The sequence below is a fragment of the Neophocaena asiaeorientalis genome, unplaced genomic scaffold, assembly GCF_003031525.2.
Source record: "Neophocaena asiaeorientalis asiaeorientalis breed wild unplaced genomic scaffold, Neophocaena_asiaeorientalis_V1.1 scaffold141, whole genome shotgun sequence".
Lineage (NCBI taxonomy): Eukaryota > Metazoa > Chordata > Mammalia > Artiodactyla > Phocoenidae > Neophocaena > Neophocaena asiaeorientalis.
The window spans coordinates 2303931-2331457 of record NW_020174267.1 but is presented as its reverse complement, the minus strand read 5'-3'; the positions used below and the strand labels follow the sequence as shown (position 1 = coordinate 2331457).

The window sequence follows — 27527 nt, the reverse complement described above, 5'->3', positions numbered from 1 at the left end:
CTCGACGGAATGTAAGCTGGTCATCTATGGGTTTAATTGTGCAGGAAAAGAACGGAAAGAAAAATAAAAATTCTGAAAAATACATCATTAAGATTGTGTGGAAACGGTGAGGTGGAATTAAAAATCTGAGAGTGTTTTTTCTCTCTGGGAATCTATATCTGTTGTTGGATTTTCAACTTCAACGTCTTTGGATATTGACTATCATTGGAATTAGAATCAGCTGTTGTCAGGTAAATAGCTGCTTGGCTGAGGCTAATTTTAATTTACAACCCCAGTCAGACTATTCTTTTTCATTAGACCATTAACCAGGTCAAAATAATGTCTATTTATGTAAAATGTTAAACCTAAGCCGAGATGAACTCTACCCCACCCCATGACCCCTAACCCTGGAGATTGTATATTTACTGAACAAAATTTAAGGAAACAAAGGCAAATATACTTTGGCCCTTTTATCACTCATCACTGTTCCCAATTCAACTAATCAATAGAAATTTGTATTCTTAATCCTAACTAAAAAGTCCTTTCCCAAAAAGTAAGAGGCACGACTGAGGTCACAACCTTGGGGTCCAGATATGACCATGTCTCTTTTGTTTCAGGTTAAATGACATCTGACCCACTAGCAAGAAATGTGGGATTCCCATCTCAGGGCTTCCCCCTTCTTGAATGACTCAGCACTGCTGGGGCTTATGCAGTCTTCAGTCTGACTTAATTATTCTTGTGGTAACTTCTCATGATTCCCCCTGTATGCATTTTGAAAACTGTTTGTAAACAGTCCCCTCCTAGCTAAAGGATCCGTGCACTGCTGTCCCTTTCCCTTTAAGACGGGTCCCCCTTAGCCTGCTGAGGTGAGCACAGCTCTTCTGGTGCCACACGCAGGCATCTCCCAGGGTACCGGTTGCCCCAGGAACACGGGGTTTGGCATCCGGCCAGTCTTGTTTCTGAACTCACTGTCCCTTTTCTTTGCAGAGGGAAGGGATTATCTCCCCTCCAAACCTGGCAGCTTTTCCTTTGCAAACCTTGGAACTCTGCAATATGACTCTAGAGGTCAGGAAGATGGGAGGGTTAAACTGCAGGAGGGCGGTAAAGAAAGAGCACCGGGAGATCCGCAGTTGTGGGCCGGGAGACAGGAGACTGAGATCTAGCCCCAAGTTTTCCATTTACCGGCAGAGTGATTTTGGGTAACCAACCTGACCTCTCCGAGGTTCCTTTTGCCATTTTGTAAAGTTGGTGGGGGGTGAGGGGGTGTGGATTAAAGGATCTTTAAGCCTCCGCTAAACTAAAGAGGAGAAACTATAGGATATAACAGAAAGAACACTGAACTGAGAAACAGAAAGCTGGCTCTAAATTCTCTTTCTAACATTTGCTGGTTCTAGATGTTGGACAAACTATACATGTTCTCTGACCCTCAAGTTTCTTTCACAGAAGGATGATACTGCCTCTTTCATAGGTTGGTTGCAAGGACTGAGTTAGGTAACACAGGTGAAGACACTAAAAGTGGTGCTTGCACATAGATGTTCAGCAATCATGCGTAGAATCTCAACTAATGAATCTGAAGTTCATGCTTTGTGATTATAAAAAGGACTGGAGGACGGTTTCATTGCCGTGGGATTTTTGCCTTACTTATCTTCAGAAACTTTGGCTGACAAAGGCAAATAAGATGTAAAACGGAGGAAAATTTAAAAGATCAAAAGGATAAAATGAAGCAAAAGGAGAGAGGAACTGATAACATCTTTCCGGACATAATTTAATTACAGCGTGGGATACCAAATTTAGCATGGAGTTTCTTAGCTAAATAAAATCTAGGAATACATTGGCTTTTATAATTAGCAGTCGAACCTTCAAGGAAACACGCACACTCGCGTGTAGTGTTTGGTTTGTAGCGTATAGTTGATTATGCCAGTCCATACGTCATTACAGAGGGGGCACAGATAACCTTGGGCAGTGTCTTCATCTATGGTTTGGTAATTTATTGTGAACTAAAAAACTCAAAGATGGAGTGAAGATTTTTGTTCCTTTGTTTTCTTTTGTTTTGGGGTTCAGAGAGTGGGAAAATAAGATTGGTTTCAAAATAGAATGATAATAAACTGGCATTCGTGTCAGGAATTTGGATAAAAGAATGGACATGGATTGTGTAATGTCAGTGATTTCTGCCAGAGTCAGATACACTTATATTTTCATTTAAAAGTGTCAGTCCACAATATAAAAATGACCAGTACAATGTATGCTGTAGGTTCATTTTTTACAACATTAGTGAATTGAAAAACACCATGACAAGCTGGGAGAGAGATCATGGAAGAAAGGGAAAAGGTTTCTATTTTATACGTGTAACTGCACTTTTCTCCTGCACAAGGCACCCGACATTTTCATTTTGTGATGGGCCTGGTAGATTACGTAGCTCTTTCTGCTGGAGGTACTGACTGAGGTGAAAGAGGGATTCCGTCTACCCTATAAATGCATATGGGCATCAGTGGAGTCCCCAGCCCAGCAAAAGTCTGGAAGAAGGCTTCCAAACATTCCTTACGATAGCTCATCTTAGCCTCTCTTATACTTTGGAGCAGAGTTAGAGGCAGGCCACCATATTGATTTTCTCAGCTCTCTGGTTGTGGGAAGGGCCAAAGCTGGCCAGGGCTCTTCTGGGCTCAAGTAGCTACATCTGTTGACATCAGAATAACACATATGTGGAGGGGAAGGTTGGGAAACATGGCCTTAATGAGATCCAGCTGTGGCTGAAATCAAAAGACTTGGGCCTCTCACTGTTGTGGCCTCTCCCGTTGCGGAGCACAGGCTCCGGACGCGCAGGCTCAGCGGCCATGGCTCACGGGCCCAGCCGCACGGCGGCATGTGGGCTCTTCCCGGACCGGGGTGCGAACCCGCGTCCCCTGCATCGGCAGGCGGACTCTCAACCGCTGCGCCACCATGGAAGCCCCAAAAGACTTTTTAAAAATCTGTACTCAGGATGCTGAAAGTAGAGACCAAAAACAACACCTCCTTGAAAATGGATTTGATTTACCCTCAAGACCACTGCAAATATTACCAGTTTGGTTAGAGCCAGCTGAGTCGGGAAGAACATAAAGGTAAACAATTTTGTTTATACAGTTGATTCTCGTTATTCACGGTAGTTCTATCCCATAAAGTCACAGCAAACCCTGAATTAGCGAATACAGAATCATTGCTTCTGGGGGAAATACTGGGTTAGGTTCCTATGACCCTCTGACATTTTCATCAACCCATCTACACAGAACTTCGTTTTATGTATGTTTTTGTTTAAAGGCTTCTTATTTAATGTGAATTGTCAATTCATTAACATGGAACTCACAGCCCAGAACGTTACATGCCCGAACGAAGCTTCCCTAACACGTGCATTTTGTCTGTAAGACACATCACAGACTCCTTGAGTTTAGGAATGCTAGACAGCGGGGGCCATTAAACAGCAAAATCACCAACGAAAAGCACAGAAATGCGAACAGCATGGCACTAACGAGACTGCACCAGGGACGGTCATTTATAGTCGGAGAGCTGAAATGAGAGAGCAGAGCACCATCCTGTCCGACCTCAGCTGGGATGCGTGCATCTAGGGACTCACAGTTTTCACCTCTCTGTGCATATGCATGTCTGCGGACAACCGTAGAAATGCCTGAGTATTGATTTGGGGCTTTCAAATAAATTTTAGCAAGTAGACAAATTTGCAGATATGGAATCTTTGAATCACAAGGATTGATTGTGCTGAGGAGGGAGTACAAAAACACCAGTTAGGTACTTAACTCTAGTATTTAATGTAAAGTTTCAAACCAAAAGATTCTGGTCTCTTCCGGGAATAAAACATCAAATGAAAGTGAAAAGAAAAACAATACGAAGTGTGTTGGTGGCATGGTGGACTTATTCCATCCAATTCTTATGAGAATGAAAATCACAGTTATGATGGCAGAGCAGATAGAGGGTTTTTGGTTTGTGTTGCTATAGTAGCTATTGTTAACAAGTCATTCTGTAAAATTAGGTCACCTAAGGCATGAGGAAATTTTTCACGGAGGTGAGAAGCCTAAAAGACTGTTCTTTTGTGAATTACTAGTGTTAATCTCAGAGTTGAATAAACATAGCAGGAACCACTACTGGGTCATGGCCTGAAGAGATAGCAAGTTTGCGTTGCAGCGCTTCTCTGGGGAGCTCCAGATTTGCTGGTAAGGAGTGTGTGTAAGGGGTTCTGAGTCCTAGTTTCAAAGTAGGGACTAGAAAGTAGGTTTAAGGATTTGGGTGCTCACCTTTTTGAAGATTTTAAAGAGGGGCGTTGCAAACTGGTTTTGAAACCGCACAACTCAGATTGGGAATTGAATCCACGGTCCTTTAACTGAGATCACACACCTGGTCTCAGGACTTAATGAAGCTCAGGTTCTTTATGTTTCATCAAAGAAAGAATTCAGTGAGAGATATAGTGATAGGTTAGAAGTGGATTTATTTAGAGAGACGCAGGTTCCGTAGACAGGATGCGGTCGTCTCAAAAGGTGAGAACAGCCTTGGGAAAAACACACTCCACAGACAAAGCGTGGGCCATCTCAGGAGGTAAGAGGCCCCGAAATATGGGGTGGTTAGTTTTTATGGGCTGGGTAATTTCATAGGCTAATGAGGGAAGGATTATTCTAACTATTTCAGGGAAGGGGTGGAGATTTCCAGGAATTGGGAAGAAAAGATTTCTTTCTAATAGCAATAAGGCACATTCAGAGGGAAATTAGACGCCTAAGGATCTAGAGGTACTTAACACTTTTCCTTTTTTCATGCTTTACAACTGTGATTAACTCAGCACAGACCACCCTCCACCATTTCTTATTGCTTAATTAAGAAACATCTTAGAATTTTCTCCCTATTAGTTTCAGGCAGATTAGAAGGAAAAAAAATATTTTAACAGATGCTAAAGTGTCTTTCCAACGATTTGAAGATTAGGAGAATGCCTTTTATAGAGCTTCCAAAGTGTTCCCTGGCTGCTTCTTCCAGAGTTGAAAAGAATTTAGTGGCTGAGTACTTAATGAAAAGCCAAGAACGCTCTGACAAAGAACTCCTGGGCAACTATTACTCTGGCTCCAAAGAGTTATTGCAAATTAAATTTTATCCTTGTCCTGTTAGATCTATATCAGGCAGTAGGTGTAACAACATGACTGAAATATTCTTGTCTTACACTGTTAATAAAAGCACACGTTCACTAATATATGTGTACCGGCGGGAAATATGCAATGGTGTGCTCCAGTTTGAAAGCTGGATAGTGTATTGGCAACTTGGTAGGCAAAAGACAGGGTAAATACGCTTCAAGTTTGGGAACAGGGTAATTCCTGTTACCATCTGGTAACACATTCTTTATCTGAACTCAAACCTCTTATGTATTTTAAACACTTATGAGGCATCTTGCTAGGCAACCAAATACAGGATTACTTTTTAAGTGTTACCTTGAAACCTTTTCGACATTGCTTTTGTCTAAAAACACAATGTCACATCTGGCACGATCGCCATCACCATAAAGCCGAGTTTTTTTAATAGTATTTATTAAGCACTTTCCAAAGATGTATAATCACCAGCATGAGTTGGTGTTCATAGAGAGTCATCAGTCAGCTCCAGCTTCAATATTTGTGGAAAAGTCAGACTCAGCAAGAAACACATAATGAATGGAAAGCAAATAGCAAACATGACATCCCTGCAGCCTACTCGTTCCCCTGATGGACGGGAACACTGCATTTCACAGTGGAGCTGCCTGGCGATTTCTGAGCACTGTCTCTCAAATATTTGGCATGAAATATCATGAGCTAAATAAGCACGAGGAACACAGCAGCTAACGGGAGCCTTACGGGGAGAAGTGGCATTTACTGTAATGACCGCAGCTTAGGAAATTGCCACATTCCACACTGGGTTAATAAAGGCTTAGGGCGAAGTGGAGAGCGACTGGGAGCGTGGAAGAAATGTCAAGCACCTTCTTCTAGCTGTCAGTGGACATCAGAACTCTCCACTCCCCTCTTCTCCTGATTCTCTCCCCATGGCCAGAACAGGGCTGGGGTAGAAAAGAACTGTGATTAGGCTAATTCAGCCGCTGGGATGGGATTTTCTGCACTCTAGGGGATGGGATGCTGCACACATAGGAAAGTAAATAGGAAAGTATGATGAGAAAGCTGTAATTCAGTCAAGAGGTTAGAGAGTCTCTTAAGTAGCACAAAGCCACCGCGGCTTATCTCGATGTCATCAAGACCCCATAAGCTTGAATAGGAACTTTGCTAGTCAATATTTTGCCTCATTTGTTTCTTTGGAGTATGTGGAGTTGGGAAGAAAAAAAAACATCCAGGTCTCCTTTTGATCAATTATTCTAGCCCGTATATATTTATGTGCCTATACATATGGCTTAATGTATATCCTTCCAGAACTACGCATTCTCCCCACACCCCAGGGTATGTGCAGGAAACACAATCTGAAAAATCCTGACAGAGTGAAAGCATATATGGAAATGAGATGATCACTGACTATTTTTCATGTACTTTGCCTGCAGTGGAGTCCACACTAGATCATTTCCACAGGTAGGCTCTCTCCTTCCTTCATGCTCCTGCACAGCAGGCAGGACTTGACCTCTGTTCTGTCGGAGCTGTGTACCTCTTCAAGTAACCACACTGTGTTTCCAGCTCTGGGGATTTCAGCATTTTTCTTTTTCTCCACCTTTTACTGAGGTATGATTGGCATATAACATTGTGTAAGTTTAGGTGTACAAGGTGTTGATGTGATACACTTAATATATTGCCAAGTGATTACCACCATAGCCTTAGCTAACGCCTCCATTGTCACATAATAACCAATTTTTGTATGTTGAGAATATTTAAGATCTACTCTCTTTGCAACTTTCTAGTATAAATACATTATTTTTTAAAGTTTTTGTTTATTTTTTAAATTTATTTTTTAATTTATTTTTAATTTTTAAAAATATCTTTATTAAGTACATTATTATAAACTATAATCACCATGCTGTACACTAGATGCCCAGAAATTATTCATCTTATAACTGAAGTCTGACCAACATCTCCCCATTTGCCGCATCCCTAGCCCCCGCTAACCACCATTCTACTGAGTTCAACTTTTTTAGATTCCACATATGTGATCTCATACGTTGTTTGTCTTTTTCCATCTGACATTTCACTTAGCATAATGACCTCAGAGTCCATTCATGCTATTGCAAATGGCAGGATTTCCTTCTTTCTCAAGGATGAATAACATTTCATTGTGTATATAGACCACATTTTCTTTATCCATTCATCCACTGATGGACACTTACGTTATTTCCAAATATTGGCTATTGTGAATAATGATTTCAGCATTTTTCTATATCTTCTAAATTCTAGCTATGTGTGACACTGGGAGAGTCATTTAGCGTGTCAGTGCCTCAGTTTCCTCATCTGTCTAATTAGGACAATAAGGGTACCTACTATTTTAAAAATATATTTTATTTTTAGAGTAAGATGAATTACTATATGGGAAGGGCTTAGAGGAAATTTAGGCATTGTCTTTATTGGTGTTTCTGCTGTTGTGCTTTTTTAGTAGGTGTGGTTGTTTGGTCCTTGAGGAGAGGGAATATGTACTGATCAATTATATATCTTCCCAAACATATAGTATAAATATATGAATTGAATTTAGATCACTGGCTAGATCTTGCAAGTCTTATATAATATTATTTGTATCATATTTTTAATTCTACTAGGGGCCTTCATATTTATTCTATAGACAATGCAAATCTACACATTTATGTCCAACTGATCCTTAAAGAATATCTTTAGAAATAAATGAGCCTATAAAACAAAAGCTGAATTAGCCTTTGAAGGGCTGACTGATTTAATCAAAAGTAAGTTCCTTTCTGCCAGGGACCTTCAATCCAAGGGGTATCTTTTTATATGTTGGGTGTCGGCAGGTGGCACCTTTTATACCACACTTTGTTCTCTTTGGAACACAGCCTCCCAGATCTTAAGGGAACAGTGCACAGTTTTATAAATCCAAGGTAGGAATCGATTGGAGAGTGCTGCAAGTAGTTAGAAATAATAATTGAATGAGCACAATTTGTGAGTTAGGGTGAATTCCTCATTAACTCTATGATAACTTCATACCCATTGCTTCCTTGCATTCTGATATGCTCATTTGAGCGGGAGAGAAAGGTGGGGGGTACATTGAATGCATAGGAAGTCATTGGTGCCACCTGATGTGAACGTCATGTGTCATGTGTGCTGGGGCAGGAGGTAGATTGAGAGCTATAGGTTGAGAGTTATTCATCAAAATATTGATTATGCATGTGACTCAAGAAACAGAAGGAAATGATTGTACTTGTTTTGGGACTGCTAAGATCGCAAATGGAGAAAGCATGCTTCCAACTGCCTCCTTCCAGCAGCAGCAAATGGAACCAGAATACGACTTCTGGGGCTGCACCAACTGTCAGAAGTTTTGTTCACTGACGTACCCAGCAAAATTACTGAAAAGCAGGAGGGGTCATTCACCTGGGATCAAGTTCCAAGTATGGCCCATTTTGAGATGTTTAGAGGTGGGCATTTGTGAGCTGGGATTATATAGAGTACTTGATGATGTCAGAGTTATTTTTGGATTCTTGATTCTAATTCCAGATGTTTTTCAATAGACGTAGGCAGGATGAATTTAAATAGGAAGCTTAGTTGTCAGTAATATTACCCGGTACGTCTTCAGCTGGGTGGCTACTTTGGAAAACTCTAAGGTGTCATGCACATTTGAGTGCAAATTGACCTTCTGAATAGCCATTATTCATACCGAGGGTGACCGTGTAATTTATCATTCAAACAAGGGATACTCTCCAGAGAGTGAAAGGGTGCTATTAATAATTATATTGGGACAACAGATATAACTGGGACTGTCTCAGACAATTTGGGACATAGAGACTTCTTATTTATACCTTGTGAGTGGAGGAGAATATTTAATCATTCAATGTACCACAGTTCCTCTGAGGTTTCTTGTGTTGTCTTTTTTTTTTTGGCGGTACGCGGGCCTCTCACTGTTGTGGCCCCTCCCTTTGCGGAGCATAGGCTCTGGACGCGCAGGCTCAGCGGCCATGGCTCAAGGGCCCAGCCGCTCCGCGACATGTGGGATCTTCCTGGACCGGGGCACGAACCCGCGTCCCCTGCATCGGCAGGTGGACTCCAAACCACTGCGCCACCACGGAAGCCCTTGTGTCGTCCTTTTTAAACCAGTTTTCTTTCCACAGCACCCCTTTGCCTTTCTCTTTACTCTATAGTGCATGGTGAAAGCCTGTATTTATTGCAGCAATTATACAGTCAGCTGTTCATGAGTCTGCTCTCTATTCCCACGCTTACATTAGACCCTGGACTTCTTGGAAACAGGGCACATGCATTCTTATCTATCTGTCTATCTGTCTATCATCTATCTATCTGGCACCTATTTATCTATCATCTATCTAATCATCTATCTATTTATTTATTTATATTGTGGTGAAACCCACATAACATAAAATTTACCATCTTAATAATTTCTAAGTGTATAGTACAGTCTATGTGTCTCCTTGTGCAATAGATCTCTAGAAATTTTTCATCTTGTAAAACTTAACTCACTGACCAGCAACTCCCCTTCCCCTTGGCACCTCAACCCCCGCCCACCCCTTAGCAACCACCATTCGTAAGGTCCTCCCGTTTCATCCATCTGTAGCATATGAAAGGATTTCCTTCTTTCTTAAGGCTGACTAGTATTCCATCGCATGCATCCACCACGTTTTCTTCATCCATTCATGCACTGATGGACGTGTAGGTTGTGTCTGCCTCTTGGCTATTGTGAATAGTACTGCAGTGAACATGCGTGTGCTAACCTCCCTTCACGATCCTGTTTTCAATTTCCTTGGGTATATACCTGAAAGGGTGGTATTGCTGAATATGTTTAGTTTTTTTTTTTTTTCCTATGTTTAGTTTCTAGAGGAAGCTTCATACCGTTTTCCACAGTCCTTGCACCATTTTACATTCCCAATTTCTCTGCATGCTCACCAACACGTGTGACTTTCTATTTATTTCTATTTATTTATTTATTTGATGGTGGCCATCCTACCTGGCACACGGTGTTAGCTCATTGTCATTTGATTTGCATTTCCCTGATGATTAGCGATGTTGAACACCTTTTCATATGCTTGTTGGCATTTCTCTGTGATTTCTTTTTAAGTTTTTCATTAACTGCCATTATTTTATATTGTCTGTAGGGAGTCTTCCCTTTGAGAGGAGACTTTCACAGTTAAGGTTCAGAATTGATCAAAATAACATAGACAACACCACGTGTTTCATTTGTGTGTGTGTGTGTGTGTGTGTTTTGTTTTGTTTTGGGCCACACCTTGTGGCATGCGGAACTTCCCTGACTAGGGATTGAACCCGCACCCCTTGCAGGGGAAGCGTGTAGTCTTAACCGCTGGACCACCAGGGAAATCCTCATATGTTTCAAATGGCACTGGATTTCTATTCTGTTCTCTTGCTTCATTTTACCTCCTTCATGCCATCCTACATCACTCTCCCTGCTCGTGAGGCCCCATGAGGCGAAAGGTCATAGGATTTCTCCAGTGGAAGAAAGATTTTGGATGTAGGGGAAGTCTTTTTTATTTCTTTCCTGGAGAAATTCATTTTGCCTTCACGTTTCTCATGGTTCGTGCTGTATGTCTACTAATACGCTGCTCAATGTAAACTTCTCTCTTTTCAATTAAACATAAAAGGCCCTCAAGCTTAAAAACAAACACATGCACAGAATCTGGGCTTATCTTTGGCTGTAGGAATATAGACTTAACATGCTAATTCATATGCAACGGTTCAAACAAACAAGTAGTGAAATCATTATGGTGTTATCAACAAGCTTTTTGATAAAGCTCTTTGGGTGAAATTTCTTTGGCTTGATATAATTTGGGGACATCTAATTTTTCACACACAAGAATTCAGTATATGTTGATTCACAGTATGTGATTCAGGACCAGAGATGAATTAGAAGACTCTTTGGGGTATCATTCCACTAAGACTCTGCTTGGAGGATTTGTTACTGGGTTTCTGTGGCTGAGCTACTGGGGGCTGGTTCTATAAATTAGTGAGAGGTTGATAGGAGCCAGAATGATTCACATTAAATTCCTTAAGATGTGGGTAGATTAGGGGTGAGGGAAAGAAAATAGAAGCAGAAAGGGAGAGAATGAACAGACTGAGAAGACCGTGGCTCCACCAGGAAGTGTCTCTGATCTGGAAAATAAGGATGATAATTCCTGCCTACTTCATGGAGGTGTGGTGAAAATTATCAAAGAAAATGAATTTGAAAGCTCCCTTGGGTGAAATGCTTTATGTAAATACAAGGCATTTGATATCATGAAAGAGTAGGAAATAGAGTTTTGCGAACCAACCTTCCTCTAACTAGATATTCACCTACATTTATGAAATGTCCAAAGAGTACCTTTTAAAGTGGGATAAAACCTGTAATCAGCAACCTCAATTCTCTCAGGTAAGGAGGGCAACGACATGAGGTGGAATCCAACAATAAAAGGAGCTCTTAACTCCATGAAGAAGAAAGACACATGGTACTCCACGATCTGGTCCTTATTTTAACTGAGAAAACCGTCGCAAGGACTTCGATTCAGCTGGGTCTCAATGTCGTACTTTCAAGATGCAGTCAAGTTAGTCAACAAAGCAGCCAGACCAGTTGTCTGTTTGCATTGACTAACAGCTGCATAGTTTTTTAATTTTTTAAAAATTAAAAAAATTTTAATTTTGATTCTTTACTCTTTTTAAAAAAATTAATTAATTAATTTTTGGCTGCTTTGGGTCTTCGTTGTTGCGAGTGGGCTTTCTCTAGTTGCAGCGAGCGGGGGCTACTCTTCGCTGTGGCACGCGGGCTTCTCATTGTGGTGGCTTCTCTTGTTGCAGAGCACCAGTTCTAGACATGCGGGCTTCAGTAGTTGTGGCACGTGGGCTCTAGAGCGCAGGCTCAGTAGTTGTGGCGCATGGGCTTAATTGCTCCACGGCATGTGGGATCTTCCCCGAACAGGGCTCGAACCCGTGTCCTCTGCATTGGCAGGTGGATTCTTAACCACTGCGCCACCAGGGAAGCCCTTTGTTGGATAGTTTTGATTTATATTTTGGGTCCACTTGACTGTCTGAACGGGCAATAAATTATAGACAAGGCTAATGTATAGGAAGAACCCCTGAGAGTCGGGCTAAGCCTGACTTGCTTTCTGTGGATGATTTGCTTTCTGTGAATATGATGTTTAAGCCAACTTGACAAACAAGAGAAAAGCAGATTTGGTACGTATGTTCCTGTCCTAGGCATCAAACTTTGGTTCACAATGGCTTTAAGTTCAATGCTATGCAAAAATCCCAGAATCAGTCGTATGTCTACTTAGGATTTTAATTTTGAAAAGAATTGAAAACAGAGAGCAACTAAATGGCACTACATCTTGCAATAAAGTTTTAATATATATCCTCTGTGCAAGTAAACATCTGTGAATGCCTGTTCATATACTTGTTGCCAATTCTCAGAACACCCTCGGAAAATTCAATTGTGTGTGGAATAAAAAACCAAAATTATCCTTATATATTGCCGCTTTTCTGCCTACTTGTTACAGATCTCAGTTCCTATCATGGCCTCGCCTGTGTGGCTCGGCAAGTTCATTAATCTCACTGTTTCATTTTATTCAGTATAAAACGAGCATTATTATTCCTACATCATAGAGATCCTATAAAGATTAAGTATATACATAAAGACCTTAGCATACTTCTTTGCTAAAATGTGCTTTAAAATACTAATAAGTGCCCCCAGCAGGGCTGCTGTGTAGGGATGGGTCCTTCTAGGGCTCTGGCTTTACCAGGTGGTAAAAGACCAGGGTTTTTAAGCATGCCTTCCCCTGTTTAACTTTCCATCCGTCTCCCACTACCCAACAACTCACTTACTAGTCCTCATTTCCGTACATCCTTACATTTGCTTTTACTCTGCCTGGAAATCTCTGTCCCCATGTCTGCACATGGCATCTTCTTCCCGTGATTAGGTCACAGCCTGAGTATCACCCAGGCAGCCTCTTCTGGACCACTGGTCTCAAGGGGCATCTCCTCCTTAGTCACTACCCCATTTTGTCTCAGTTCTTCATGGCGTCTTGCTCTGGTACCCAGAACTGTGTCTGGCACGTGATATAGAGCTCATCACATTCTTTTTTAAAAGAATAGATGACCGTTACTGCCTAAGCCATTTTTTTCTTTTATTTAAGAACTCTACAGACATTAGTTCCTATGGAAGGGCAGATGGCTTTATTCAAGGTAAATACTCTTCTGCTTCCCTTGAATCCAGTTTGTGTGTCTTCTTTCTGCTTCTCTCCAAACTTGAACGCTCACTGGGTAAAATTTCTGTTTTCTTGCTCTGCTTTCTATTTCAACATGTGCAAGAACATGAGCTCCTTAAGTGAGCTACAAAGGCAGGCAGCTAATTCCTCCTGGCTTCACTGTGTGCTCCATTCATGAGCCGACCAAATATGTTTGGCCACAAGTTTATATCAGCAAATGAATGTGTCTGTGGAATGGAGATGTATCGGCACTAAATTGGGAGTGTCTGTTTGAACAGACAGAATTGTGGCTACATCTTTCTAGCTATTTCATAAGTTAGTATTTGAAAAATCAATGTCATTTTTCATACTTGTGTGTATATTTTGACTATAGTCCATTTATCCAAAGAGCGAATTAAAATTAATATTGTTGATAAGAGTGGCGGTGGTTTTATTATTTTTTTCTCAAAACCCATTTGGAAGTTTTTCTTTTCGATGACATTGGTTCCAGTTTATTTCCAAATAGCATTTGTTAGATTCTGCTTTTTACATGGAATTATCCTAAAGTTCTTTAACTGTTTTGTAGAAATCACTTTGCTTAGTAGAAATCAACATAGTAGTAATGTGAGCTAAATTATAATGTTGCTTATAGTTAAATGTTATATTTGTGATAACTTTATTTCCATAGTTTCCTTTATTTAAAAGAGCATTTTTGAAATAAGTGATGTATTTGTAATAATCATGGTTAACTGTAGTAAAGAATGAATACTTTCGGGCTTCCCTGGTGGTGCGGTGGTTGAGAGTCTGCCTGCCGATGCAGGGGACACGGGTTCGTGCCCCGGTCCGGGAAGATCCCACATGCTGTGGAGCGGTTGGGCCCGTGAGCCATAGCTGCTGAGCCTGCGTGTCCGGAGCCTGTGCTCCGCAACGGGAGAGGCCACAACAGTGAGAGGCCTGTGTACCGCAAAAAAAAAAAAAAAAGAATGAATACTTCCCAGCTGGTGATTTTGACAACCCCAGACTGGCACCTAGACAGGGTTTAGCATTGAGCAGGTGTTAATAAATATCTGCTAAGTGAATCTTTAGCATGCTATACAGTATTTAGCATTCCTGAGAGCATGGAAATTTCAGAAGTAAAAAAGCAGTGCAATTTGCTAAATTTGGAAATTGTTAGTCCTTTTACACATTATCTTAGTTTCTGACCTCATTTATAAAGTACTGACATCAGTCAAGCTACTAATTTATTTTAGAGAAGAAACCAACACAAAAGAAGAGAGGTATAGTATCTTCCATACATGTTTGGAAAGCTCTAAATGTTCTAAAGTTCTAAAGGCCAAGTGTACTTAGGTGAGTGGTGCTGATTTAAATCTATGGTTCCCTTTCTTCTCTTTTTAAAAAAAAATATTGCAGCTTCTAAAAAGTTCTCAAACAAAAAAAATTCAAAAGCTCTGAAATTTAGACTATGACAATAATTAAGAAAATGCAGAGAGGGCACTGGTAGATTTTTAAAAACTATTTTAATACAAGATTAATAGCAATTTTCTATCCAAATCAGAAATGAAAAAAACTTAACCCAAATAATATTCATTTGACAGTCACATAAAATTTTAGGTTTGGTGCACACATTTGTCCTGCACATATGTTTGCATATGCACACAGAGACCTCACTACTACGCCATCTTGAGGTGTCTTTTCACAGAAGTACCTCATTACAAGGCAATGTCAAAGATTCCAGTACTTTTCAACTTTCACCGAGGCTCAAAGAGCCCCATGCTAGGCTGAGCCCTGTGCTGTAGCAAACCGTGTTATATAGCAAGGCTCCAGAATGCATACAGATCAATACTTTCTTTGTAGAACTTGGCCTAAAACTAAACACTGGCTAATGTCTCCACCGAGGAGGAACACATGGCAAATTTGTAAGTTATGGTCTCCTTACTCTTCTGTTGGCAAAGCTAAAGTGCCCCTCCCCTCCCCCTTTTTTTTTTTTAAAGTTAGAAATCAGATTTGTTAGTGACTGTAAGTAAATGAAAATGAGTTTAAGTTTCTGCAAGTTTTGGATAAGTCAAAACTTGCATTTGCTAACCCTTCCACCTTTAATCAAACCACCTGATAATTAGCCTTGCGAAGAGAAGTAGTAAAAGAATCACAACTCAGGAGTTGCTCAGTTTTATTCCTCCTTGGGGACTTCAGTTGGTGTTCAGTGTGTAGCCAAAACACATACGTAATGGCTAAAGAATTAAAGTAGGCTAATGTCTGCAGCAGGGAATATAAATTAAATATCAGGCTTCTGCGTCCAATAATATTTTCAGTGTGTCTGATTTATAGAACGCTACTTTTATAATTCCTACTGCTCATCAATGAATAGTCGTGTTCTTCAGTGTAGACAAAGTAGTATTATCTATCCCTTACAACTAAAGCAGGGAACACAAGATATCGATCTGGGTAAGTCACTGTAAGGGAGTCAGATTGCTAGTGCCAATGTTCTATGATGGCTCTAATCAAAGTCCCGACTTGACCTTCATTCGAACGAGAGAAGGCTGTCGTGGCTGTCGCTCAACACAGAACCATAAGTGGAGCTCAAACTCGTGAATTTGCAATCTATTCTTCTCTGCTAAAGACTTTAGCCTCTGTTTAGCTTTCGTTATAACGTATACAAAGTATAATATACACCAGTTACAGACGTGTATTTCTGTTAGAAAAATACATATTATAACTAAAGAACATGTAAATAGAGGCACTTCAATAAGCTAAGTGTTTGCAGTTATAAGCACCACCCAACAGTTCCTAGCATCCAATTTCAGTGAGCCCATCCCTCTCTACTCATAACAGAGGTTGTGATGTGATTACAGAAACTTAGGGGACATCAAAGCAAACGAGGACAGGTCAGGAAAAATAATGGAGCATCACTGCATCCCCTATCACTATGCTAAAACGAGAGAAATTAACTTGGTGAGGGGAGGGGGAGATTCCAAAATACTTACTGAAATGGGTTAACTAGATTAAACTAATTCCCTTAGGGCACAAAAAATTCCTATGTGAAATTAGTCTGAAAATCATATGAGATAGTAGGATGATGATAAAAACCAGGAAGTACAATTTCAATAATATTTTGACCACATCCATGTGGGTGACTGATACTGTGGCATCATTAACTGACCGTGATTTCAGTTCTCTGCCTGGCTCCTATAGGTCACTATAGCTCACCAATACGAATAGTATTGATAACGAAGGTGTGGAAACAAAGGAAACAGGCGTTTATATATTGTCTGTGTGGTTAGTGTTTATAGAACACGGGTTCACATTCATTCATATAATGTGTATTCACATACATGCACAAGACCCTTTGGGGGTGAAAGTACAGGGAAAACAAGGCATTCTGATCTATTTCACAGAAAACAACGCAGATCTATTTTTAAAAGGAAAGACTTGGAGCTTAAAGCTATGAAAACAAGTTATGACTCAAATGTTTTGGAAAATCAAGATTGATTTAATATGTATTGCACCTTAATTACTGGAGAAAGACAATACTGATTTCTGAACATACGACACAATGAGCAACATAAATGACTGGTCCTTCATGGAGATGTTTTATGTGTCATTGGTGACAGGAAGCCAAAGCCTGGCGGTGAAATGAACGGTTTGCTAGAAGTATGTAATGCTGAATTAGATTGTGTCAATTTCATAAAGATTTAAGTGAAAAGATGCCACAAAATCTCTCAGAATCCTACGTTCCGTATTTCGTTAGGCATACAATAACAATAGATGCTGCTAAATACTTTGTTTTGCAAAAGTGCTCAAGTACACTTAATACTATTGTACCGCATGTGTTCTACCTAAATGTGACAACTAAACCAATAACTAATCATAATTTTGATGAGTACGGAGATCGAAAAATACCATTGATGTGTCATGACTGCCAATGGGTTAATTAACGTGTGACTAGCATACTACGGTGTCTTGAAACATTACTTTTCCCAACCCCAGATACATCAGAAAAACCAAAAAACACATGGATAGCCAACGGTATTCATAAAGCCCCAGGTTAGTTTGTTTTGCTTCTCTCTGTCAGGAGGATCATAACGCCTGGCTTTGGCACACCTGGCGGGTCAGTGAGGCTCCAGATCAGCCTCTTGAATTAGAATATTTCTCCAAGTGCCAAGCAGGAATCCTAGGCTGAAGGCGTTGTACCGAAAGCAATGGTTTTGTGTGAATCGCATTCCTTGCGCGTACGGTTTCCATGACCGGTAAAGTTCTGCACACCCACGGCTCTGCCCATGCGTTCGATACAGTCTGGAGCACCCAGGACACAACACGCTCGTGTGAGAAGGGTGTGCCCTGGCAAACTTCTAATAAATGGACGGCTAGATACGTAAAAAGTTCTCTTTCTGGATTCTTGGTGCTCACAGATCATTGAGGAATCCCTTCTCTGAGCAGCACAAAACAAGAAGAGCTGGTTGACAAAACATTTTCGTTACAAAGGTGTGTCAACCCTGAGCTTGGAATTAAGAAGTTAAAATCTGTGATTTATATATATATATAGATATAAAAATAGATGATCATACTAAGACTAAAAAAGTGAAAGAAATCTCCATGTCAATACTATATATATATTTTTTTGTCTTGACTTTTTTGTCGTTGTTGTGAGTTATTTTGTAAGAGAATGCCCTTGTGATGCAGAAACCAACTGACACAAAGCAAATAGTTAAAAATGAAAACTCACTTATGGATCTAATTATTTATCGGTTCATTAAAGGAACTCTTCTTTTGGGAGGGTAATGAGCACGGGGCAGAAACATCTAATTCACGTCAAGCCTGTGGCTAAAGCAAAGCAATTGTATGGTTGAAGATTATTTTCATTTCAGACCCTTGAGGAAGATGAATTCATGAGGGCGTCCACTAGTAACTGGAGATGAAGGGAAAAATCCGTGCCAATTGGATACAGTGGTCAGACGTTAAGAGAATTACTGAAATTGAAATCGGGCAGGGTGAGATAGAGGAGCTGAGTTGTAGCACATTTTACTCTCCGATTAAAGATGGAATTCTAAATTTCCTATCAGTACCTCTGAATCAGCTTGGCGTTGTATGGTTAGCGCGCAAGACCTCCAAGACAACAGTGTATTTTCACTACATTAAAAAAAATTTCAAACCTCCGCATGAGCATTTTGTAAACCTGATTTGTCACAGAAAAGCTTACACTGGGAGTTGGCTGGCAATGCCGAACTTACAGCGTTACAGCTCTTTTATTTTTCTCGTTTGCTTCTTTGTTGAAAATGCAGTTGTCTTGGGGTTTGGCCTGATTTTGCAAGGAAAATTATTTTCTTCCTATTATTTTTTAAATGGGGAAAAAAATAAAAAACTCACAACGTGAGATTCCTTCACTTCCGCAGCATAAAAGCAAATGAAGGTAAGAAAATCTCCTGGTACGAAAGATTTGAGTAAGAATTCTCTAGAATAAACAAGTTTCCCACAGATGATAGCTGAAGGAAAGAGGAAGCAGTCCAGTCTGGCACCCAGTACTCTTTGGGAAAACAAAAAGGGAGGCATAGCGCAGTACTGCTCTCTTCTCATAGAAAACGGTAAGCTTTTGTGGCATGGTCCATTGTCCAAGAGTGTAAGAAAAGGAGTTGGCCGTTCAGATAGCTAAAATGCAGTTTCATCTGACCAAAATCCCAGGATTATCTGCACAGTCTCTGCCACGCCAGGGCGATGCAGACGAGAGATCCTGAGAGGAGCGAGTGTCCCAGCTGGGCCGCAGAAGAGTCTACTTCTCTCCTGTCAGGATCCACTGCCGGGGCCTCTGTGGTGACAAACTCAAACTCCGTAGGACACACATCATCCATGCACCCACTGCCACTCCCTGAGCCGCTGGATTCATCACCTGGTGCGGACAGATTGAAAAGGAGAGTTAGACCCAGTCTAGCAAAGAGTGGGGGCACACGTGAGATTTGGACACGGATGTGGCAGGGGACATCTCCCCACCCAAGGGTCCTCCACTCCACTCCACCCCCATGGGTTTGTTTGTAATGGGCAGGTTTGTGATGTGTGGGTGGACTGTATCTAAATAGACATCTGAAACACAGTGTTTCATTTTTATTTTTTTATTTTTGGCCGCACCGCGAGGCATGTGGGATCTTGGTTCCCCAACCAGGGATGGAACTCGTGCCCTGTGCAGAGTCTTACCCAGTGGACCGCCAGGGAAGTCCCCGAAACACAGTGTTAATAGAGACGTCTGTGTCTGTATTTCTGACCAAGCTGAACATATTCGATACGTAGCTCTTTACAGAAGAAGTTTGCCATTCCGCGCTTGAAAACCAATGCCCAGGTGTCCACTTAGTATGCTGTCTTAGCCTGGCATCGTCCCTGCCTGCCTCATATGCCTTCTGAGCTTTCTCTATTCCCACTTCTGACTGCTTGGTTCCTTCATGGTTCTTAAACGCTTTATCTCAGATCTGGGTCCAGTTAAGTCTTCATCCATTACTAGCTATGTAAAAGTACTTATCACCATTTGCAACTCTATTATTTACTTCCTTGTTCCCTCCATGAGCATGTATACTTCTGGGGGGAGAGCGGACACGTTGTGTATACTGTTCATTTCTGTATCCCCGTCGGCTTTAATGGCCCCTGGCGCATAGCAGGTTCACAACAAATACGTATTGAATTATTAAATATGCCTTGGGCAGTTTCTTCAACTTCTTTCAGTTTCCCCAACTCCATAGCTACTGACAATAACATTCACCTTGTTGAGGATACGTGAAAACCCCCCGATAAAACGCGTGAGGGCACCAAAGCCAGTGTGCGCAATGATGCCTGATGGAAGAAATGTGGTTCCTACGGCAAAGACGACCTAGGTTTTGACCTGCTGTCTTTTATTTAAATGAATTAGGGCAAGCCAGTGAGTCTCACCGGGCTCTGCGTGCTCACCTGTAAAAATGAGAATAATCGTATCTATTTCATTGAATTGTTATAGGGTGTAAGTGAGATAATGTTCCTAGCAGGGCTTAGGAAACTGTATACCTGGAAAGGCTGTTTGCTACTTCCCCTCCTTGCTCAATGAGTCCATTCAATAGCCCCAAATGTCTCCCTGCTGGCCTGAAACGGTGATGTCCATGTTGAGCTGCTCCGAAAGACTGGCATCATCTTGGCTGCTAGACGCTACTTAAGCAAAGCCAGGTAATGCAGGGACCTTCCAATGTCCCCCCAGTAAGCACGGCTCAACTCAGTGTAATTTATTTTTAAAATGTGACATCTAAATACCACATAAGATCACCTGAATACACTATACCAGGCTCTTAACATTTTCTCTCGTTTATCTTTAGTGGCCTTGCAAGGGGGAAAATGCCCATTAATTAAATTCAGAGATACCACAATTGCTAAGGGAATTATATTAAACACTGGTATTATGAACAAGAAGTAATATAACCTTTACAAAGATATTACTAAGGTGATTTCGAATATTAAAAATGTGGTATGCAAATAATGACAAGAGAATCTAGTTGAGAAAAATAATGGCCCCATCTCTTTCTGAAAGGAATCACAAATGCAGGTATTTAAGGGGCGATTTTTTACATGTCGAAAGCAATAAGGGTGATGATGACTATAAGATGTGATGGTGGTTTATATGACAGACACTATCCTAATGCAGGAGGCCAAGTTCGGTGCTGGGGTTAGAGCAAAGTGATGGTCTTAAGTGTTGCTGATTTTTATTTTCTTTTCAGGGGAAATGGAGCAAGATATCTCCTCGAGGACGTTCCCTAAGCTTTGCAGTTTGACACGCATACAATCTCCTTAGGTCAGAGAGGAGACAGAACCAAGGCCAACATCAACTAATTCTTCTGTATCTTGAATTATTTATTCCAATAGCATTCTCTAGGTAATAAAGCGTTTTATTATATTAGATAGATAAGACACAAAAGATAAATTGAGAGGAGTGAAGCTAAGGAATGTGCAGGGGAGAAGCAGCAAAGGCTAAAACCTCGTGTAATTTACTCTTCTGAAGAGGGGAGGAGAGGTTTAGTAAAGAGAAAGAGAAATAATGGGAGGACTTGAGAACGTTTACAGCAAGTCTATCAGGTTGGCAATTATCCTGCACTTAGAAAGTTAATTTTTGAGTTATTTAAAAGGGAATTAAGCATGAAAAATTTTCTGCAGGGGACAACTCAGTAGAAGGATGGTTAAGACTCAGATGACTTCATGTCTTCCGTCTGTAACTTGTTTCTTTCTATCTCATTAATTCAAGCACACAAGCGTCATCCTTTGCTTCAGTGACCAAATTACAGGATCACTGGCAACTCCACATCTTAAGTTCAAGAAATCTTTTCCCAAGAACTCTCTCTAGAAGAATATATATATATATAAAATACATAAGAATATATATATTCTTCTAGAGAATATATTCTTTTATAATATATAAAACAACAAAACAAAAAGAACCTTGCCTTTATGCATCTAGAAACCACTTAGACAAACCCAAATCTAGTTAGTTTCATCTGATGTGCATTCAGTAGTCTTTCAAATCACTTCTGATATTCTGTGATCTTGAATAAAACAGTCATGTGTAATATTACTTCAGCATTTTACTATTTTTCTCAAGATTTCAGATACAAACGTCAGTGGGTCGTGTACGTGCATGACTGGAGAAAGAACTGATGCAGTTGATTCCATGGCACATGAGATATCATCTGAGCTCCTTTACACACAGCCTCAAATCAACCTCCCAACGATCCTTATTCAGGAATGCTTCCCATCCTATAGAAGAAGAACCTGAGACTCAAGAGATAATTTGTTCAAGACCTCAGTTCTGAAGTGATACAACAGGGATTCCTTCCCAGCCTTGTCTGAGTGAGCAGTCTTGAGAATATTCTTCCCTTGGTGGTTGGGAGGAGGGATGGGAGTTTGAGGCAGAGACGTAAATGCCGATGGGGAAAGGAGAAAGGGAAAGCATTACTTTGCTACCTTATCAGTAATGGATCAACTGGCAGACAAAACTCAGTTTTAGCTTTAGTATAGCTGAATGTCAGCCACTGAAACCATTCCTTAAGAGCAGTTATGATTTTAGTAGTATCCTAAGTTCCGCAGAGCAGAGCTCTCTGCCCCGAGGACCATAAATAGCTTTGCAGATGGGGTAAGAATGACACAGAAGAGCCGAGGTGCACACTGCTCTTAAAGAAAGATCACAATAAACGTATTTACAGAACAGAAACAGACTCACAGACGTAGAGAATGAACTTACGGTTATGGGGGTGGTGGGCTGGGAAGGCGTGGGGGCGGAGGGATAGTTAGGGAGTTTGGGATTGACATGTACACACTGCTATATTTACAATGGATAACCAACAGGGACCTACTGTATAGCGCAGGGAACTCTGCCCAATCCTCTAATGACCTCTATGGGAAAAGAATGTGAAAAAGAATAGATACACACTGAATCCCTTTGCTGTACACCTGAAACTAACAGCACTGTTAATCAACTATACTCCAATATAAAATAAAAATTAAAAACAAATTCTTTAAACGAAAGACAAATTATGGTATGATCATCTATAACGGCTTTCACTCTGGAGGTTACAGGTGCTGGTAAAGGCTCTCTTACTCGTGTCCTGGAAGTTGACGTCATTGCCGTTATACGCGTTCTTCAGTTTGTTGGTCGTCACACGGAGAGCCATGATCTGCTGTCTGATGAGCGTGTCGGGCCGCGTGATGTCCACGTCCACCTCGGGGTTGTTGATCTGGTTGGTCAGCCCATCGTTCATGATCTCAGGCAAGTATCTGCCGGGCAGAGAGGGAGGACAGGGGAGGGTGAAGCAGGAGCGACCTCGAGACCAGATTCTGCCACGTTGTTTCTAAAAGTGAGCCCAAACGTTGGCAAAACGCGGGCTCGGTTCCTGGAAAAAAGGGCCAAACGGTGAAAACAAGGCATACATCTTCCCAGAGGGAGATGCGGCTGTCCTCTTACTCTTCTCACAAGGCTCTCGCGCCTGTGGCTTCTTTCCCATTTCTGGTGCCCCTTACTGGAGTGTTGGGGCGCACGCTGCTACAGCAGCCTCAAAGGGACTTCCTCGTTCTCATCTTTCCGTTCTAGCACAACCTTCACAAGCTGTCTGGGTAACCTTCTTAAAATATTGCTTTCGGGCTTCCCTGGTGGCGCAGTGGTTGAGAGTCCGCCTGCCGATGCAGGGGACGCGGGTTCGTGCCCCGGTCCGGGAAGATCCCACATGCCGCGGAGCGGCTGGGCCCGTGAGCCATGGCCGCTGAGCCTGCGCGTCCAGAGCCTGTGCTCCGCAACGGGAGAGGCCACAGCAGTGAGAGGCCCGCGGACCGCAAAAAAAAAACAACACAAAAAAAAACAACAAAAGAAAACTTCAGTCTCCCAGCAAGTCTAGGAGGTAGGTACTATTTCAGCCCCGTTTGTGTAATAGAAAACTGAGACTTAGTGAGGATAAGTAACTGTGCAGAGTCACAGAGCTAATGGATCTAACTTCAGAGCCCACGTGCCCAAACACTGCACCATATTGCCTGGTTGATCATAAGCTACAATTCACACTTTATGGCTCAGCAATCCAAGCCCATCTCCACCTCCTGTCTACTTTCTTAGGCTGCAACACTCCCTTCAAGGTACCCTCCTTGCCTTATGGAATCTCCTCCCTGGATCCATCTTATCTTTGCCGGCAAAGAACTTTCCCGTTCAAGTTTTAAATATCTTTAAAGCCCCAGGTCAATCCTCACTTTCTCTTTGAGATGTTTTCCAGTTTTTAGGGATCTGCCCACTTTTCTGTAGGGCTTCCAAGTTCGGCAGGGCATTTTGGTCACCGCACAAAGTCATCTGCCGAGGGAGGGAGCTGGGGCTGAAATCCAGCCCGAGTGCCCGTGCAGGGCACCATCCACCAAAAGGGGTGCCTTTTTCTTTCCTTTTCCTTTCCTTTTCTTCTCCTTTGTGGGAATCTTTTTATTTTAGAAAATTTTAGCATGCACCAAAGTAGAGACGATAGTATACTAAACCTTCATATTCCCATCTGGGCATCCTCTTCTAATTCCTACAAAGGCACTATGTTTGTCTGTGTCCCGGTAAGAAACACATGGCACACTCAAAGGAGCAATAAAGAGAGTTTAAAGAAGAGACCGTTTACAAAGGTGTGAACAGGGTTGAAGGAAACCAACCAATGTCGCAAAGAACCCTGGGGCTGGCAACAGCAGAAGGGCCAGAGGGGATGGAGCCATTAGCAGAATGCGTGAGATCTGAAACCATGCAATGCAGCCAGAAGACACTGCAACTGCCAAACCAAGGCCTCTCAGGGAGGGAGCGGAGGGAATGATACCCTGACCTCTCTAGTCCCTCCTTCTGACCTCTGGCTGGTGCCTCCCATTGGCTGAACCCAACTGGAAGCCAACAGGAAAGGATACCCAGGTGATGCAGTCTGTAGAGGTTCTCCTGCAGGGCACAGACCAAGGTGCAGGGGTGAAGAGTGGATCTCAAAGTGAGTCAGAACATCCAGCCTAAGCATCTGATAGGCTGGAGCAGCCCTGCCTAACTGCTATCATTATCACTCTTTTACTGCCTCTCTTAGTGTTGTTTGAAAGCCGAAAAAACTTCCCTTCCTCTATTTTGTCCTTCCTATTTACATTTTCTCGTACAATATACTTATGCTTAAAATTCTTCCCCTTCCGGCAGGTTATTTTCCAATTTTCTGAAACCAAAGGCTCTATCCATCAGCCTCCAAAAGAAGAAATAGAAACACACAAAGAAACTTTTATATTTAAGCCATATTTCAGGTGTTGAAATCTTATGCATGATGTATTTGTGCATGAATGGGTTTACCATTTTATTTTATGGCTCGCGGGCTCAGCAGTGGTGGCTCACAGGCTCTAGAGCGCAGGCTCAGTAGTTGTGGCGCACAGGCATAGTTGCTCCGCGGCATCTTCCCAGACCAGGGCTCGAACCCATGTCCCCTGCATTGGCAGGCAGATTCTTAACCACTGCGCCACCAGGGAAGCCCGGTTTACTCATTTTAAATCAGAAGTCCCAGAATAAGCTCCATGTCTTCATCCATATCTTGAATAAAATTGACTTCATGATGTATACTACACAATGAATAATAAAGCACACAGAGCACATTGCAAATTCTTTTCCATAGAACTTCACAGTATTTACTGCCCTAAAAAATGTCCTAATTGAAATGAAAGAGTCATGGAACTATATTTCTTTATTTTTGCAGTAAAGCGTGATGTTTTTGTTGCCTTTTAATATATCTGGTAAACCAATAAAATTCTGTTAGATTCTGAGATTTTCTTCCTGATATAAGTTTTAAAATATGACATTGGATTGACTGTCATTGACATTCAATTATATGTGCTTGGCTGCGTGAGCTCTACCTAATCAGTAAAGCCCATCGGAATAAAAAATACAAGGGCAGTCCAGCCTTTGCTGGCACAGGAGCTGAGAGGGGCTGAAAGGTGCCCATGGGCTCTGGTGTTGCCCCTGGACCTTCTGAACAATGGTCCCTGCCGCTGTACCTATGCTGAGTCAGAGGAGGGCTTTGTTTCTTTCAGCCGCTGTGCGCACGGCACGGCTAGCCGAGAGTCATTTATCAGAAGCTGACTGCGATAGCTTACATGGGAATGCCACCCTTGGGAGTCTGAGCACGCAGGAACAATACAAGACTGCCAAAGAAACCCAGCCTCGAACTGTACCTGCTGACGCTCAGCTACTTACAATAAAAGCAAGTAACAATGCACCCATGTCCTCGAGAACCTTTTCTCCTTTAGTGTATTCAAAGGGGAACTTTAGAGACAATATGGAAACTTAAACCGAAAAACACAGTTGAAAAAGAAAATGGCCATTTTGTCACACCAGGGGTACATCCTGAGGCCAAATCTGTGGATGTCCAGAGTGCAGCCTGGGGCATCAATGGAAGCCCAGTTCAGCACCAGCCCATTTATTTGCTGCTTCTCTTGTCTGATCTCTTTACATAACGCTCATATCCTGCAAGAATGGACACATCTTTGAGCCCATAATATTCTTCCCTTTATTAGATTTTGCACCAGCTCTTTGGCTTGAGGGCGCTCTATTTTTGCACCATCATAGTCTGGGAGACATGGAAAGGGAGGAGAATCTTGCTACAGAGAGTCCAGGTCCTGAGGCAGGCTGCACATTTACGTGGGGCAGGGAGAACCCAGAAATGAGGACAAATTGGAGGGGTGTCACTGTTTGCCAATACCTCATGCTGTGGTATGGAAAGTGAGTGGAATCCGGGAATAGTGAAGCATAGCTTCCCCATTTTGGTTACCTTCTATTTTGTAAGACCATGTGTAGGGTCTAAATCTTCAGCAGTTTTGCAGAATTTTTTATCTTCACATCTGCGACGGTCTGCACGTTTGTGTTCTCCCAAAATCTACATGTTGAAAACCTGATGCCCAAGGTGATAGTATTAGAAGGCAAGGCATTTGATCTAGAGGGCTCTGTGCTCCTGATTGGGGCTAGAACCTTTATAAAGGAGGATGCACAGGGCTTCCCAGCCCCTTCTGCCTGGTGAGGGGACAACGAGAAGCCTTCAACCCAGGAGTCCTGGTGGAGGAAATTTCTGTGGAGCTTGCTATGAGTGATGAGTGACCGGGTCAGCACAGCAGGCATTCCCGACCCAGGGCACTCAGAATGGGCTCATGAATGGGCTCAGAATCAGTGGAGCGTAGAGAAATGGGAACTCTTCTGCATGGCTAGAGGGGATGTAAAATGGTGCAGCGCTTTGGAAAACAGTATGGCAGTTCTTCAGAAAAGTAAAAATAGAATTATCATATGATTTAGCAATTCCACTTCTGGGTATATATCTAATAGAATTGAAAGCAAGGACTCAAACAGATATTTGTACACCCATGTTGACAGCAGCGTTATTTACAACAGCCAGAAGGTGGAAGCAACCCAAGTATCTTGACAGATGAATGGATAAACAAATGTGGTCTATACATATCATAACTCAGCCTTAAAAAGGAAGGACATTCTGACACATGCTGACCTCGATGAATCTTAAAGACATCACGCTAAGTGAAGTACGCCGATCACAGAGGGACGTATGTTGTATAATATCACTTATGTAAGGTACCTGAAGTAGTCAAATTCCTAGAGACAGAAAGTAGAATGGTGGTGGACGGGGGCTGGTGGGAGGGAGGTGTAGGGGGTTATTGTTGATGGGTGTAGAGTTTTAGTTAAGGAAGATAAAAATGTTTGCGGATGGATGGTGGTGAT

At 41.8% G+C, this 27527-nt stretch overlaps 1 protein-coding gene across 1 annotated transcript in view; it reads right to left on the bottom strand.

The window, feature by feature from the left end:
- Positions 1–14795: 14795 nt before the first annotated feature.
- Positions 14796–27527, bottom strand: part of GPC6 (glypican 6) — a 1061298-nt gene continuing 1048566 nt past the window's right edge. Inside the window, exons 8-9 of the mRNA XM_024755297.1 lie at positions 22884–23059; positions 14796–19175 (exon numbers count right to left, since the gene is read on the bottom strand). Of these exons, the coding sequence (XP_024611065.1) occupies positions 18973–19175; positions 22884–23059 (379 nt within the window). The 3' untranslated portion in view covers positions 14796–18972. The remainder of the gene's footprint in view (positions 19176–22883; positions 23060–27527) is intronic.